At 35.6% G+C, this 19,145-nt stretch overlaps 1 protein-coding gene across 1 annotated transcript in view; it reads left to right on the forward strand.

The window, feature by feature from the left end:
• tmem104 (transmembrane protein 104) overlaps positions 1 to 18,574 on the forward strand; it is a 53,060-nt gene extending 34,486 nt beyond the window's left edge. Inside the window, exons 9-10 of the mRNA XM_067372520.1 lie at positions 73 to 166; positions 15,160 to 18,574. Coding sequence (XP_067228621.1) covers positions 73 to 166; positions 15,160 to 15,923 — 858 coding nt within the window. The 3' untranslated portion in view covers positions 15,924 to 18,574. The remainder of the gene's footprint in view (positions 1 to 72; positions 167 to 15,159) is intronic.
• The last annotated feature ends 571 nt before the right edge of the window (positions 18,575 to 19,145 follow it).

Raw genomic sequence — 19,145 nt, forward strand, 5'->3', positions numbered from 1 at the left:
TCACAGAATTTCTACTGAGATTTACCTTGGTTCTTTTATGCTTTCATTGACTTTGTTTTTATTTAATTTCAGGGTATCTTCACACTGTTATTGGGGCCCTTCACCTTTTTTAATGCACAGAAGACCAAATACCTCCAGATCCTTACCTCTTTAATGAGATGGATTGGTAAGTTGCTTACTATTTTATTTCAGTTTTTATTTCATATTTTTTTAATTAGATTTTTATTTTATGCAATGTAAAAATAATGTTTTTGCTATCACGTTGCTATTGAATTCAAAGTGTACCTAATGGACTAAAAATAAATTACATGGTGGTTTTAAATGTTTCTGCAAGTAACAAGGTTTTATGAAAGCTTCAAAAATATCTGTAGGACAAGTGCATTGATTGAATCTCTCTATCTCTCTATCTCTCTATCTCTCTATCTATCTATCTATCTATCTATCTATCTATCTATCTATCTATCTATTGTTTTATCTATAGATCTATCGTTCGTTCGTTTGTTTGTTTCTATCTCATTCGTTCTATTTATCGTTCATTTTATCTATAGATTTATCTTTTGTTCGTTCATTCGTTCTATCTATCATTCGTTTGTTCATTCGTTCTATTTATCATTCATTTTATCTATAGATCTATCATTCGTTCATTCGTTCTATCTATAGGTCTATTGTTTGTTTGTTCATTTGTTTCTGTCTATTGTTCGTTCATTCATTCGTTCTATCTATAGGTCTATTGTTTGTTTGTTCATTTGTTTCTATCTATCGTTCGTTCATTCGTTCTATCTATTGTTCGTTTGTTCATTCATTCTATTTATCATTCATTTTATCTATAGATCTATCGTTCGTTCATTCGTTCTATCTATCGTTCAGTCATTCGTTCTATTTATTTTATCTATAGATTTATCTTTTGTTTGTTCATTCGTTTCTATATAGCATTGGTTCATTCGTTCTATCTATCATTCGTTTGTTCATTCATTCTATTTATCATTCATTTTATCTATAGATCTATCGTTCGTTCATTCATTCTATCTATAGGTCTATTGTTTGTTTGTTCATTCATTCATTTGTTTCTATCTATCGTTCGTTCATTCATTCTATTTATCGTTCATTTTATCTATAGATCTATCGTTTGTGCGTTTATTCATTCATTCTATCTATAGATCTATCTATTGTTCATTTGTTCATTAATTCGTTTCTATCTATCGTTTGTTCATTCATTCTATTTAGCATTCATTTATCTATAGATCTATTGTTTGTTCATTCATTTGTTCTATATATAGATCTATCTATGGTTCATTTGTTCACGCTTTCTATCTATCGTTCATTTTATCTACAGATCTATCATTCATTTATTCTATCTATAGATCGATCTATTGAATTATTATTCTGTCTATAGATCTATCATTCTATAAATTTATCGTTCTATCTATCGATTTATCATTTTATCTATATATCTATCGTTCTATCTATCTTGCCTCTCAAAGGTATGCCATCATGGTTAGTACATTGCTCCCCCCCTCAGCATTGTAGCTAGGGTCTGTCCATCATAAATGCGTCCCGCTCTATGCCTTCGCCTTATGTCTCCCTCATACTTCAGCTTGACAGCCTAGACAGGCCATCTCAGGCGTGATCGGGCAGTCAGTTACCAGATGACAGGCCCAAAATAAAACCGCCCATCCTCTCCAGCCAATCAAATCACAGCTGCGCTGAATCGTGGCTCCCATGTGCATGCAGTGGTGAATAAACATACAATGTACCAAGAACACATATTTTTGCACAATTATTCTCAGTGCTCATAGAGCTTCAAAGAAACAACCATATGCCCTTTTGCTCTCCTTTCTCTCTTCTTTGTCTCATTGATTCACAATGAGATGTGAATGAGTCATTGTTGGTTGGATATATTTCCTAACAGCTCCACAGGCACTAACAAGGCAAAAAATGAAGGCAGTTGTTCTATAGGTGTAGGTAATGCTTAGAGAGTGGTGCTATGCAGCATCATATAGCAATTACTCAAAATTTATGTATCAAGAAATGTATAGACAGGCTATAGAAATCTGCTGATTAGCATGTGCACCCATATTTCTGCCATCTGTGTTTTAATGTATTGCCCATTTAAGGGCACTATAACCTGAGGGGTGAAGTAGCTCATCCTGCTTGCTTCAGCAACATATACTGCTGAATGCAGGTGATGAACTTCACAGCAGTGCTGTTATTTCTCAATCTGTTTTTCCAGGACATGTTCATGTTCTTTTAGCCATCTGAATCAATATGGGGTCATTTGCACAGTGTATGTATTATGTATGATTCCACTCGATCGGGAAAGACATCACTGGTCTAGCTGGTTGCTGTTTGCTTTGTACTGCAGTTTTGTTTTTCTTTTTGCAGGAATACATAATTGGTGCCCTGCAGAAAAGTGGTCATCTTTTTGTATGTGTCCTACTCTTATCTTTCTCTATTGCTGTTTTTCCTTCGCCTGTTCTGAACCTCCAGAGAGCTGAAGTAATTATTTGATAATATATAGTGTGATTTTAGAGCCATTTAGATATAGAACTAGGGTATCTGTGGGCCCTTAAGTATTAAAATGTCTTCAATTCACTCTTTAAACTAGTGATGTAAAAAAAATCTTAAATACCTTGCTTAGTATAAAAACTCATTTTACAACCAATTTATCTTTATTCCTTTTTTTCTTTTTCTTTTTTTACATTTAAACATATTTAAAAGAATCAATTGGTTTGTACAAGGTTATTCAGATATTCTGCAAGGGTTACTTTAGCTGTACTTGTTAATCGGTTTCCGGGCAGAACAAAATTGATTCCCAGGCAAAACAAACAAAACATGTGCCCTCATCATTAAGAAAAAAACAAAAAGACAACAAATGAAAAGCTTGACTGGAATTAATGTGATCCAGCAATAGTCAAGGATTTTAGTTTCCTTTGTATGACCCTCATTATCATAAACATTTGGACATTAAATGTGCAGAGTGATCCATGGACTATTAATTTTATATAAAAAACAGTCCTATCTATGGTAATGGAATTTATAAGCCAAGGGAAAATTACTACTTTACCAGAGACTCACCATAGATTAAGGCACTGGTATTTATCCTTGAGGAGGAAACTATGTAGGCAACAGCTGGCATATCTAATAGGGATGTGCCCGAATCCTAAATCCAAATTCGTAAAGGCTCAGAAAATGAAAAACATATGCTATGGAGCCCCTAAAGGGACATGCTTAGACTTGCTGCGGTAGTCGGTTACATTACAGTACATCAGATTTCACTTCTCACATGAAGATAGGATCACAAGGAGAAATGACTGACAGGATGATGGCATAGAATTTGGTGCACAACAGATCCTGAGCATCATTGACAAATGTCTTGTCTTGTAACTTGTGTGGTCACTGCCGCCGCTCCCTATACATGGAGTACGCGTGATTGCAAATTCGAAAGTGATAGTAAATACATTCAAAAGCGATTTCAATACCCCGCATATTGATAGCGGCTCCCTGATGCCCGCAAATTATATTCAGTATAATTACTAGATAATTGCGAGCGAACGCAAAATCATTAAAATAACATTTTTTTCCTTTTTTTTTTTTTTTTTTAATTTATTTTTTTAAACATTATTTTAATATACCATGTGAAACCATGTCCCTTTAGAGGCTCTGTAGAATACGTAATTTCCGAACATAGTAGGTATTCAGCTTGAGGCACATCCCCAATATAAATATATATATAATATCATGTGTTTAGTTTGTAGTATATTTCTGCACAGATATTATAATGACCAACATTTGCAGTGAATATAATATATTTTATATACATTTTGCAGAAATTTTTTTATTTATTTATTATGCAGCTCTCTGAAATACTTCTTTCTGATTGGTCAGTCGCTGCATTCTGTGGATAGATATTTTTTGTATAATAATGCTAAACTGTATATTTCACTGTTGTCCTTGGCAATCCTACATATCGGTGCTAGTTTCATGTCTCTCGTATCAGTCCACAGCCTCTTTCTTCCCATGTAATACAATAATTTGATCTCAAATCAATATCTCATGTCCATTTAATTTATTTGGAAATAACAAGGAGAATGTACTGTCAAGTAGTCATTATCCCAAAATAAACCCCTTCAGAGTGATACAAGATGCTGTCAGGCCCTCACCATCCTCTTAGGGTTTATTTTGTAATATGACCAGTTGAGTGTACTTTTATTCATTATATGCTGTGTTTACTAACCAATTAATCATATATATAGTGCTGTTATTTTATACCAAACCCAAAGCAAGCTGTCAGAATTCCCTCAGTGTTTTCTAATATTCTTTCACATTTTTCCCTTTCATTGATGAATATCCACATATCTCTACATTAGTGCAACCTTCCTTCTCTGTTCATTTGAACCAGACAAACTTCTCATGCAGATTTCTAAAGATTTTTCAATAGGTTGACTGGTCGCCTATCAAATCTTTTCCTCTTCTCATTCACCCTTTCCAGTCTTGTGCTTTTTCCCATGATCCTCTCTGCTCTCAGTCATTACTCACAGCAGACAGCAGGACAAGCAGGCACGTCCCTTGTGTGCCTTTTCACCCATAATGCACAGGAGGACAGACCGTGCCTGCTCCTGTGTCAAATGAGATGTGGTAAGTAGGGTTTGGTTCAGTTGGTGCCAAGGGAGCCACTTTGTGTTTTAGACTCAGTGCCAATCTACTGCCAGCGCCGTCACTCTACTGAACCGTACGTACCAGAAAGTGGAGCTCAATTATTAGCTCAGTGATCACGACAGCCTCATATCTGTGCCTATATGAGTAACGACACACAACAAGCAGTATTAAGTCAAGTATAAGACCTCAGCAGTCTCAGGACTCTCAATAGCTCTTTACAACCACTTGTATGAAATGCATGAAGCGGCTTGTTTATCAGGAGCACCGATATGGCGTCCTGTATGCAAAGCTCTGGATCTTCACATGCATTATTTAAAGGCAGTTTTATTGCAGGGGTAATTTAAATGGGAAGGATCACCTCCTCTCAGCACTGAAGTAGAGAAAATTTATCAGCTTTTGACAAGGAGAGCGAAATGAGTCAGTGAGGTTACCGCTTTAATTCATATTTAGTGTGAACGTTGAGGAACGGACAAAGCGTGTGATTACTCACTGGAGATTAATGACTTCATGTTGCATTGCTGTGGTGGGCTACAGGACGTTTCTTGGAGACTGCATTTACTGTTAATGGTGCTAGAGCAAGGTGCTCAAGACTCAAGTCTGTGTTGTTCAGGTTGAAGATGTCATTGCATTATTATATATTTTCCAGTAGAGCATGGCGCTAAAAATTTCATGGGTTCAATTCCCAGGGAATTCATGAACTAGTAAAAAAATAAATCACTTGGATGCAATGTAAGTCGCTTTGGATAAAAGCATCTGCCAAATGCATAAATGTAATGTAAAGAAATGCGTAGATCTAAAGGTGATCATTCAATAGATGCAAAGAACCAAGTGTAGATGTGCTGCTTTCGCGCCATTTCAGAATAATTGAGAGCACATATGAATGGCACTAAAATGCTGTAATTGCTTGTTTGATCAAAAATAGTGGCACAGCAATTTTGACAGTTTGCATAACAAAACAACATTTCTGATGCTGCATTTGGAACATTTAAGTCCTGGTTTCACAAACAGGCCTCAGTTCAATTAGGATATTCAAGTAGCTTTTATAAACATGCCTTAGAAAAACATTACTGGTGTGCATCTTGAGAAAGCAATGGCACTAACATTTTTTTAAGGTACGTCAGTGCAAGTTGCTTTAAGGTAAAACGGCTCAAACATGCTGCCTTGTATACTTCATTTTCTGTGCTCCGTCTCATGCACAGCTTTCAAAGTACACTAAACCGTGGATGAGTGCAGATGGACTAGTTCGAAACGTGCAGTACAATTGCTTTTCTACACTCTACAAGATGCCAGAGAGCAGCACTGAGTCGTATCATTTACAGGACATTTGTTTGGAAGAATTGTACAAGAAAAGTAGCGAATCCGCCATTGCATGCAAAGAACAACAACTTAACCCTTCCAGCCTGAAGTGTACCGCTGGCGGTACACCCCCCATTAAAAGTCGTAATCAAATTACTAAGCCAGTGGTTTTCAAACCCGTCCTGGATGCACCCCAGCCCTGCACATTTTGTGTCTCCCTCATTTATCACATCTGATTCAACATCAGCTCATTTGTAGAGACTGCAAGAACTAAATTGATGTGTCTGATAAGGGAGACATAGAAAATGTGCAGGGCTGGGGTTTGAAAACCACTGTACTAAGCAACCACTGACAGAAATAACACAAAATGCTTTTCAGCTTTTTAATGCATCCATTTTGATCAACTCTTATCAAGTGCTGAGTAGTACCTCTAAACCGGAGTGTACTGCATGTGGGCGCCACCTAGATACAAAAAAATTTATAATCATATTTTTCAAAACTACTGCCTTGATCAACACAAAATAGGTGTCATTTGAAAGCTTACAGTCTGAACTAATAACTGAGTTAATTGCTGATAAATAGAAAAAAAAAATCATAATTTATGAAATACTTTTTTGTACTATGTACTGCAATATGTCAAAAACATCATACAGCTCAGATAATCATGTATCATATGTCATTTGAAAGGTCTCACGGAGTAGAATACAAATAATTGTTTTGGGCTTTGACTAAACTTGAGTGAGTTTTTGTACGTGAAGCCCCGCAAGACCCATATGTAAACAATTACTTACAGTGGAGGCTCCCGATTGAAATTAATCCAAAATCAACATAATCCCTTGCGTCAATCATGAGATATTCCTCATGGAGGAACGATTTTAAAAATGGCCATTGGGGGGTTTCAAGGGCTAAACAAAAAGGCTACCTTGGTTCCAAATGATGTAACTTTTGATTACTTTATGCTATCACCACAAAACTTGATCCATATGCAGCTCACATGTAGGGGAACTTCACCAGAATTGTCCTCCTACCTTATTACCTTTTTAACTATCCTTGCTATAGTTTTGGAGTTATGAGTCTTTACATTTGTGTATGTCACTCAGAAAGAAAAACTCTAAAAATGCCTTCAGGGCTTAAAGGGTTAAAACAAAATGATGGAAAATGATATGCTGCTTTGTTTACTGTTCTTGGAACAGTGTGTTTTATTTGTATATCGCTCTTTCTGCACTCAGTACATTATAGCTGCATATTGCCACCTAGTGGAATCTATCTCAACATTTACTGTACGCGTGCGCTTTTGTATGCGCACCTTCTCAACAAAAAATTTAGCTTCATGTAGACTGTGTGCGCGGACATCTGCGGCCCCTCCTGATGCTGTAAATTCCGTCACACGGACAGTGTGCGTAACATGGATGCCAGAAGTTTACTTTGGGCTTAAATGAGTGCGTCAAACAGCGGCAATTAAGCTGAAGTTTAACGAAAGACTTTGTTGTTTTCAGGATGACCTTTTTAAGAAATGAAAATACTCAGCAGAATTTATAGCATTTACAGATGTGAATATAATTATCAAATGTAAAGAGACCTCTGCCACTACTGTAAAGCGACGTCGAGATAAAGTTCTTTGTGCACTGTGCACAGACAAGATTAATTGGTAATAAAATTTGCTGTCAGTTATTATTTTATTCTTGTAATATATTATTGTTGCATCCCTACTTCAAATAGACAGTGAGCAACATTTCCACTAAGTATATAGCAGCAGTACTATTTAAAGGTGCCCTAGAACTTTTTTTTAAAAGATGTAATATACTAAGTTCTAAGGTGTCCCCTGAATGTGTCTGTGAAGTTTCAGCTCAAAATACCCTATAGATTTAGACTATTTTGGGGCATCATTTATAAATGAGCTGATTCAGGGTGTGTGGCCCTTTAAATCTCGTGCTCCACGCCCCGAGAGCTCGCGCTTGCCTTAAACAGCATAAAAAAACGTTCAAACAGCTAATATAACCCTCAAAATGGATCTTTACAAAGTGTTTGTCATGCAGCATGTCTAATCGCGTAATTATGGTATTTATTTGTATGTTTACATTTGATTCTGAATGAGTTTGAGGCTGTGCTCCATGGCTAAAGCTAACATTACACACTGTTGGAGAGATTTATAAAGAATGAAGTTGTGTTTACAGACTACAAGTGTTTAAAAATGAAAATGCTCTTGTCTCCATGAATACAGTAAGAAACGATGGTAACTTTAACCACATTTAACAGTACATTAGCAACATGCTAACGAAACATTTAGAAAGACAATTTACAAACATCACTAAAAATATCATGATATCATGGATCATGTCAGTTATTATCGCTCCATCTGCCATTTTTCGCTGTTTTCCTTGCTTGCTTACCTAGTCTGTTGATTCAGCTGTGCACATCCAGATGTGTAATCCCTTTCATAATGTTGGGATCATGGGCTGGCATATGCAAATATTGGGGGCGTACACCCCGACTGTTACGCAACAGTCGGTGTTATGTTGAGATTCGCCTGTTCTTCGGAGGTCTTTTAAACAAATGAGATTTATATAAGAAGGAGGAAACAATGGAGTTTGAGACTCACTGTATGTCATTTCCATGTACTGAACTATTGTTATTTAACTATGCCAATATAAATTCAATTTTTGAATCTAGGGCACCTTTTAAATGTTAAGGGTTTTTCCCTTATTAACAGGCGTCCATTGAGAATTAGACTTTATAGTGTTTTTATAGGTTAGATATAGTGTAAAAGTTGTTGGGTCTGGAACAGCATAAGTGTGGGATTTTCTGCAGCAGTGTAGTCTCAAGGTGTTCTGAAATATAGCTGTGCCTTAATGAATACCGCAGGCAATGGTTCAGCTCATAGAGCCTGAAAATTGCTCTCAAGGAAAATGCGCTGGTGTCTCTCATTTAGCAGGGCCTGCGATGTGGACAAGCTACAAACTACCGTACACTGCTTTCCTTAACAGACCATAAAACCACTCTCTCATTTGCTTGAAAATTTCAATTGGTCTAAAATGGCTTTGGCAATCCATATTTTGGATGCTCTCTACTGGGTTTCTGGTCTAAACTGTGGTAAAATAGATGTCTTAAATTTTACTCTTTTAAGCCTGCTATGTATTGATGCCCACATTTGACTCCTGTAAAAACTTTAATTACTTTATAAATTAGGTGCAGAATAACGTTTGGGTGATTAGGGAGATGTATGTATGCTGTGTATTCAGCCTCCGTCACATGAGCATTTTAATTCAATAATTTACAGAACTATATCACAAAGACAGTTTAAAATCAATTCAAGTGGCACAGCAGTTTTGACAGTTTGCATAACAAAACAACATTTCTGATGCTGCATTTGGAACATTGTCCTTTCACAAACAGGCCTTAGTTCAATTAGGATGTTTAAGTAGCTTTTATTTTATTTCATTTTTGGCAGCACAGAATAGACTGTAGTATTAGGGGTTAAAGGATTAGTTCACGTTCAAATGAAAATTACCCCACGATTTACTCACCCTCAAGCCATCAGTGTATATGACTTTCTTCTTTCTGATGAACACAATCTGTACATGTATACATACGTATTAATAAATATCCTGATGCATCCAGGCTTTGTAATGGCAGTAAGTGGGATCAATAAGAATGAGCTGAAGAAAGTGCCTCCATCCACATCCATCCATCATAAATATACTCCACACGGCTCCAGTGGGGGTTAATATAGTCATGTACATAGACATAATAAAGTCATGTACACCTAGGATGGCTTGAGGGTGAGTAAAGCTTGGGGTCATTTTCATTTGAAAGTGAAATAATCCTTTAAAGATCTGGGCTGGGTACTGAATCGGAAGGCTGATCTTCCATAGTCTCCCTATAGTATGACATGTTTGTCCTGAAACTGTATTCATGTCAAACACACATGTGTCTAAACCTACGGGTAGCTGTATACATAATGGCTATAGTGTGAGATGTTTATTTTTTATTACTAATATTTATTTATATAAATATTTTATATTTAAAAATGAATTTAATTATGTATTTACTTTTTATTAATTTTTACAAATAAATATTGGTCATAATTGTATGTCAGTCATAATATATTAATTCTATATCATAGAGATCAATTGAGGTCAGTATGACTTTGATTAAAATTTTTGAAAAGGAGTCTCTTATGCTCGCCAAGGTTGCCTTTAATTAATATTAATTAATAAATTAACATAATTAATATTATGTTGAGATAAATGTAAAATAATAAATATAAATATCCTGTGATCAAAGCTGAATTTTCAACATCATTACTCCAGTCTTCACATGATCCTTCAGAATTCATTCTAATATGATGATTTGATGCTCAAGAAGCATTTCTTAGTATAATAAATGCTGAAAACAATTGTGCTGCTTAATATTTTTGTGGAAATTGTTGATATACCTAAAAATAATTGTTTGATAGGAATGTTCTAGAACAAGCAAGGGTATTGATCCAGAAACAAAATCATGATTGCTTTAAATTGCTTTGGATAGCTAAAAAACAACATCTATGGATAATGATTGATGATACTTTCACAGATGGGATGTTTTTGACGTCTGCCTAATGTTCTCTGCAATCATGTTCTCCATTCACACTTGATGGTCACCGTTGGTCATGTGACTCAACATCTCATGGGTGCTTTGTTAATGAAGAGTGTCCTTCAAAGCCCAACACATCCCTATAGGGAAGCTTTAGCAATCAGTGTCATTTTGATTGTAATGCCATGACATGTTTGACTTTGCTGCATGAATTGATTTAGTCCTTTTCCTCCTCCTACCTGTGTGGTGTCTTCCAACCGAGCTCTGTTGGCACTGGATTCAGATACAAACAGATCATGATGAATAAGACTTGAAGACACAGATACCAGTGGCATTTTCAATGGCCATCAGCATGTACACTGAGGGAATTTATAGTGTGTGATGAATCGCTGTGCCGGTATGCAATCACATCTCATCCCTAAACAACAAAAGGCCTCTGTGCTGAAGGTTAAGAGCCTATACAATGACTTGAGTTGTGTCGTGAGATGTCAGGAGTATTTGGATTAAGTGTGCCCTTGATTTTTTTTTTTTTTTTTTTTTTTTTCTCTCTATTCTTTTGGAGCAGTTGTTATGAAAACACGTAATGCATTTTGAATCTTGCTCCATCCCATCCATGCTTGTACCCTCTCTGGTTGGTTCATCGGCTACATTAGCAGTCTCTGACAATTCCTCCAATGATTTGCAGTTCCATCATTGTGTATGTCTACTTTTGTCCTCTAGTTGAGCCCTTGCGTATCTGTTTTGCTATATTAAGCATAATGCACATGAAGGTTACTTGTTATTGCAGTTGTTGTGCCTTTTGGCTTTTTGTTCAATATATTTTTCCGTCCTTTCTTAGCTGACATGTCTGTCATTGTACAGTACTTCCACAGCATGCAGATGTGAATTTCTAATATTATATTCTAAATATTCAGTAAATAATTGAATGAAAAAAAAAAAAGATATATATATATATATATATATATATATATATATATATATATATATATATATATATATATATATATATATATATATATATATATATATATATATATATATATATATATATATTATACACATACACACACACTACTGTTATAAAGTTAGTGAGATTTTTAATCAGCCTACTTTTAATACTTTTAGGTTATATATTTTATTTAATTTCATTAATTTGACCAAAAGTGACAGTAAAGACAAGTTTAATATTAGAGGTTTTACGTTTTCATTCTGTCTGTCTTTTTTGTTTAGACCAATGCGAAACTTAGACCTAATTTTTTGTGCTCTGTTATAAAGTTGATGGAAAAATAATGTATATTTTAAACAACAAAGCGGATAAGCAGATTTTTTTTTTTTTTTGTCAACTTTATTTGAATATGTTGCACATGTTAGTATGTTATGTTCTTATTTTAATGTTCATGCAAACAAAAAGTACATAGTGCTGCTAATATATTTGTTGTTTGTTGGTTTTCAATATAAAACTTGAAAATGACATTATTTCAGCATTATTATATTATATTATATTATATTATATTATATTTATATTATATTATATTATATTATATTATATTATATTATATTATATTATATTATATTATATTATATTATATTATATTATATTATATTATATTATATTATATTATATTATATTATATTATATTATATTATATTATATTATATTATATTATATTATATTATAAAATGGTTAGTTCCTGTCCTTGATTCTGATTTTTTTTCCAGTGGAAGGTTTTTGATGAAAGTTTACTTCTTGATAGTTGCATTGATACATATTTTTGCCTTTAATGTTTGTATTGTGTAGTAACTGTTTTATAAAAGCAATAAGGTACTTGTTGCTAGTGCTGTATCGTGAATAAGTCACAGCTGAAGGGGTTGCAGGCACTCCTGCACTCCTCACGTCGTGCCTAACAACGCCCTTACACTTATTCACCATACAGAACAGCCTCTCGTACCTTATTGCTTACATATATTATATTATATTATATTATATTATATTATATTATATTATATTATATTATATTATATTATATTATATTATATTATATTATATTATATTATATTATTTATCAGTAATTTGTTTTTAATTTTGCATATGATTGCTTTTGTATGGTCACATGACATGCTAAGTCATCTCTAGATTTGGTGTAAAATGAGACCTGACTTTTATTGTATGGATTCATTGTTTGTCACTGCTTTTTCCCCCTCTTTATTCTTTCTGAAGTCATTTGTAATGGTTATTTGGTTATTTATATACATGAAATGAGTTAATTTGTAGTTTTACTGCATCTCAGTTCGAGGGCGGCAGCATGCAGTCCGTCCTGAGACATGTACCCTTGTACTGCAGCATCACTTTGATTACGTTGTTCGTTTTTTTGCAGCTAGTAAATTATTAATTCCCCTTATATGCAACCTGCCCTTGATTAATAGACTGAGATTAGTGTGACATGCACTCTGCCCCTTGTTTGCTGCCAGAATGTTTCACTACTGCCAGGAAGAATGCATCTGTTTTAACACTAAATTGAGCATGTGTGTGGACACGTTTAATGTTAATGGAGACCTTTGGGTCAGAACTGCTGTCGGGAGCACCTCCGATTAATTGCACGTCAGCCGGACCCGATCCATTGTCCCCTTTGAATCAGATTACTAGCATTTCACATTTGCACATGTAGTCCTTTACCTGGAAATGTGATGCATTAGTAAAGAGGATGAGGACTGGTACAACTAGTATTTTATGGAGAAGGGAAGGACACAGCTCTTCAACAAGAATGTCAGCCTCTTTTGGGACTTTGGTCTTTAACAGCTACCTTTTTTGTTGTGGATTTGAAGTTTAACCAGTAGAGTATAGTATAATAAGAGTATAACCATGTAAGTGGGCTATAATCTGTATTTTATTTTATATAAAATTACTTTAATGTCTTTGCTCTACCTTAAAATAACTGCCTGAAATCTTTATATAAAGATCTCCAGGAGCAGCATTAAGCTTTCTTGCTCTAGATGTTTGAGATGACGATTGGTGGAGTCTTTTGGGGCTTTTACCCCCGGTTCCACGCTCTACCTGGTTGTCTGTGAAGGGAACACCACCTAGAGGAGTCATTAGTCTATTCTAACCAGCTCAGCATTTTCCAGCAGCCCATTAGATCCTTAACAATCTCATCTGGTTCAGCATTGATTGCAACATTGATCAGATTAGAAATGCAGAAAGACAAACATTTTGAATGTTTTTTTTTTCTGTATAAATTCAATATTAAGAGCTTAAATGAGACTAAAAGATTAGAATTAGGAGACTTAATAATAAGGGTGCTTAATAAAAGGGGGTTTTGCAGATTCTGACCTGTGGCTGTTTCTGTGTGCAAACCAATTAGTCGAACCTAACCCAGAGTTCGGTGTTAATAATGTATGTCCATTGGCGCGCACGTGTGTGTGTGTGTGCGAATACAGCGCTTGCTTTCACCATGGTGGAAGACTTTGGTTTAAGATGGAAAGTTTACACACTACACTTTATACAACTTTTAAGACTGGTTTCTTCATTTGTCCGGACAATGCACTTAATTTTCATGTTATGTCTACATTGGTTGTTATAGTAAAGTATGTGCATTCATTGTTCCAGAAATCTCTTTTCTGTTTCACTCTTCTAAAATGATCCAAAGTCAACTTTAGGGCTTTTCGAACTTGAAATAATTAACCCTGAGTCATTGTAAACCCCGGGTAAATGGAATCCTGGGTTATCTTGCTTCACGTTTCACACGGCTCATAATCACACGGCCCCAGAGCAGCGTTTCATAACCCTGGCTAAAAGCGGTGCTAACCCGCTTCTAAATTATAAGTGTGAAACATTCCTTTACCTGGGGTTAAAAGCAGTGTTTAAAACGACGATAACCAGGGTTAAGCGCAGTGTGAAAAGCCCTCTTTTATACCAATGCATTACTATTAAATGGCTAAAAAGTCTGATTTTACAGCTGGTTGGCCCGTGGTTGATGAACACAGGATGCATTGAAACTGTGCATCATGCCAGTGTTTACAGATTCAAGTTGTTGCGTCATTGGCTTCCAATGTAGACACGGTTTATGAGCAGCAAGCTGTCAATGTGGACAGACCAGAACTAGAAATTTGTCCTCTACTCACATCCATCATGGCAACTCCTTAAACACACAACATAAGCAATAGAGACCTTACTTTTCCCCATATCCACATCTAGTTGTGTCCCAAATTGATGGGGACAAAACTACAGGCATTGAAAGCTGAACAAAACGGTACAGTTCATGCTGAAACAGATCTACAAAAATCCAATTTAACTGGATTTCAAGCCACATCCCCATGAGACTTGGATTGATTTAGTAAAAATCTAATTTCATGCTTCTTTTTTTTTGGGGGGGGGGGGGGGGGGATTGAGGCTACAAAAAAAAAAAAAAAAACTAAATGGATTTGAGACAGATATGCCTAAAAACTGGCTTGTGCTAACAAATAATCATCTCGACTTGGCAAACTTGTGTATGAGATGAATGTACAACACTAGATCTACATTTGTTTCTTTATATTGTATTGTATTGTATTGTATTGTATTGTAATATATTTATGTATTATATTATTTTACATAAATTTTAATTCCATTTTTTCTTGGTGTCTTTTTTTTTTTTCCAGCATTCACCATGATGATCATCCTGGCTTTGATTCGTATTGGCAAGGGGCACGGTGAGGGCCACCCATCTGTGGCACAGATCTCGGGTGTGCCTAACCTCTTCGGGGTCTGTGTCTACTCATTCATGTGCCAGCACTCGCTTCCCTCACTCGTGACGCCCATCTCCAACAAGCAGCGCATGAGCGCCCTGGTCATGGCCGACTACATCCTGATCCTGTGCTTCTACGGCCTGCTGTCCCTCACAGCCATATTCTGCTTCGACAGCTCTCTGCTGCGTGACATGTACACTTTAAATTTCACAGATAACTGCGACGTTTTGGGCATTCCAGTGTTGCGCTACTTCTTGGGCCTCTTTCCTGTCTTCACCATTAGCACCAACTTTCCTATAATAGCCGTCACACTACGCAACAACTGGAAAACTCTCTTCCATCGGGATGGCGGCACGTACCCTTGGGTGGTGGACCGTATCGTCTTCCCACTCATTACTATAGTGCCGCCCATTATCGTGGCCTTCTGCACTCACGATCTGGAGTCGCTTGTGGGTATTACTGGAGCCTATGCCGGAACGGGCATTCAGTATATCATCCCGGCCTTTCTGGTATATTTCAGTCGCCGTCATTTAGAGCCCGTGTTAGGAAGGGATGCTGTAAATAAGCACCGGTCACCTTTCCGTCATGCTTTCTGGGTTTGGTTTGTGATATTGTGGGCAACGTTCTGCTTAATGTTTGTAACAGCTAATATTGTCCTTACAGAAACCAAGAACTGAGTATAAAAGCAGATTTGTTTTGTCAAGCCGCATTTTTGTTTTTGTTTCTGAAAGGTGTTTGCTTGGTTCTATGTTAAAAGAATGGCATTAGCTGAAATTTAATTCAGTCTAATTTAAATGAGGGTCTAAAAGGGACCAAAAGAAGTTTTGGCATTACTTCAGTAAGAATTAATGTAAGACTTTTCTCTCACAAATCCACAATCCTTTAATGTTCTGTAAGGCAGGATACAACAAAACCATTTTTTAAAAAATAGATTCAAAACGTTAATTCAGTTGTAGTTTTTTTTTTTTTTTTTTTTCTTGTGTAATCTTCATGAGAAATCTCATGAAAAAATGTAAATGAAATGAGTTATTTCATCCCAAAAGCAAAATAATTAAATAAATAATAATAAAAATATATTTTACTTTACCTAAGGAAGAAACAGCTTTGAATATGTTGTGGTGTTTACATGACAATTAAGCACATTTGCCCCAGATTCTGTTTCGAATAATGATTTAATATTGCAATATACTGAAAAATATAGTAAAATTACTACAAATACTATAATACACTGATTAAAGATTGTATTTTTTAAATTAATACATTATTTGCATAAATTAAAGGCAAAAAGATATACTACACTGAATAAAAAATAAATACTTCACAATTTAAATATAATTTTATATATATACATTTAAATATTTATGAATTTTTCCCAATTAATTATATTATATTATATTATATTATATTATATTATATTATATTATATTATATTATATTATATTATATTATATACAGTTTTTGTCATTACAGTAATAAGAACTTGAGGGGAAATTGTGGTTTATTGTCTTCTTAAATTGAAGTGTTTTTAAGAAATAGCCTTTCATTTTGTTTAAACAAATAATTACTTTTTTAAAATCTTTTTGATATTGGGGTGAAATGTGGCATTGTTCTTGACAGATTTCATATCAACATCTAATTTCATAGATCTCAAGAAGAAACAATGCGCTGGTGTTTCTTTATTATTTTGGACTCACCAAAAACATTCATAATATTCATCAAGTCAAAGACAAGCAGATTGACAATAATCGTTCCTTGTTTTCGTCTTCCAAGATTGTTAGCGTTTCACAGCTGGTATTTCCGGCGTTCGTAACGGGCGGCTGGCACCTCGCCGTGTCTCCTGCGCTGACTGATGGCGACATAAGCGCAACGGTTGTCTGAATAATGTGCCCAGACCTGGAGTTCAATCTCAGTTCATCAGCAGATTGATAGAGGCATTGAAAGCATCCATATGTTCTCCATGTACTGACGTCTTATGGAAGCTCACGAGTTCTCAAACGGGCCCTTAGGGGTGCAGGAAGGGAAGATAAACCTGATATTAAATGGACACATCTGCCTCATGATCTACGGAGACAAATATTTATCATTATCAATATGGAGCACCTCATCATGCCGGAGAGATCACACTCACGCAATTATTACTGTTAATGTCACTTTAGTTCTGACGAAGTTGTCTTGAATTTGGCTTGAATTGAAATCCAAATGTACGGCAGCTGATTCCCACCCTGCTTTGCATTTTGCACATTTTGGTACTTTTTTTTACCAAAATTGTTCCCCAAAAACTTTTTCTCTCATCATTTAATCACCCTCATGTCATTCCAATCTGTTTGACTGACTTTCTTCTGCAAAACACAAAAGAAGTTCAATTGAAGAATGGTTTGGCTCGGTTTGCTCTTATAATAAACATTAGTGGGGTTCAAACAACATTGTTCATCATTTGTGTGCAGAAAAAAGGTCATTCAGGTTTGGAACGACATGAGGGTCAGTAAATGATGACAGGTTTTTAATGTTATCTGAACTGTTCCTTTAATGTCTTCTATGTGTGTGTATTTTTGCTCTGTCTATCTCATGTCTGCCTCAGGTTTTGGATGGCAACATGAATCTGACTCATTAGTTTGACACATTTCTCTTTGTGTTGTTTGCCAGCGGTTGATTCGTTTGATCATCTGTGACATGTTTGATACTGTAAACTGATTGCTGCTCTCTGTGAGAGCGCTGTCTGCTGATCTAAGAACCGTATCAGAACCTGCGCTTGAATTTACACTGTTTCCGCTGTGGGTTTGTGTTCAAACTGCTGTTGATTTAAAGGGAAATACGTCTTTAAGATCTTGTTTGTGAGCAGAAGCATTCTGTTAATGACTGAAGTACATGCATTTGCATTCTTGTCTCCCTAAAGCACAAAAGCAAGTAATTTCACATGGGTGAAATGTTGATATATTGTTACCAAATGCTTGTGTGATGTGTCCATGTCTGGTTTTTTTTTTTGTTTTGTTTTTTTTTAATGGAAAAAAATGTGCCTTCTTTCCAGGGATCTTACTACTCTCACCTAAATAACTATTTTTCTCTTTCTGTCTCAAATGTCTTTTTCTTGATTTGTTTGTTCTGTGCAGCCCGTCATTGCATGTAAGTTAGTTCATATACTTGACAATCACGTCCACCAATGTCTCGTTAAAATAAAAATGGAAGCCCTTTTTGATCTTTGAGATTGACTCATGCATTTTGTTGTTTTATTCTTTATATTGTATTATATTATACTGTTTGTTGTGTCAGAAAAATCATAAAGAAAATTAATAAATTCAGAAGTTCTCAAAGTGTATGTAAAGGATTGTTTGGCATAAAAACCTTTTCTTTTTCACATTGGCCTTTTCATTTTAATATTGCATTGCTTCAAGATGGTAATGACAGGTAATTATATTAAATAATTTTGTTGCATTTTTCATTTAAGTACAATTCATTATGATTGAAAATGAAAATTGAATAATTTTTATAATATATATATTAGTAATACTTTGTGGACACATTTGACTGATTTATAATATGCAAAAATACCTTCCATAACTCTGAGATATATAATATATACACGCACATACATCCATACATTCATCAGGCTCCCCGGTCTGTGTCGGGTGGTGGGGGTATGTGGCGAGGGGGGCGTGGTTCAGCTGGTATCCTTCATGCGGTGGAGCCACTGCAGAGGAGCGTGATCTGAACAGAGGGTGAATTCCCATCCCAGGAGATAATAGCGGAGGGTGAGGATGGCCCACCTGATGGCAAGACACTCTTTTTCAATGGTGCTGTACTTAGTCTCTCTCTTATAGAGCTTGCGACTAATGTACAGCACCGACCGTTCCTCCCCCTCTATCTCCTGGGACAGGACGGCACCCAGCCCCCTGTCCAATGCG

This window comes from Chanodichthys erythropterus, chromosome 3 (assembly GCF_024489055.1).
Source record: "Chanodichthys erythropterus isolate Z2021 chromosome 3, ASM2448905v1, whole genome shotgun sequence".
Taxonomy (NCBI): Eukaryota; Metazoa; Chordata; class Actinopteri; order Cypriniformes; family Xenocyprididae; genus Chanodichthys; species Chanodichthys erythropterus.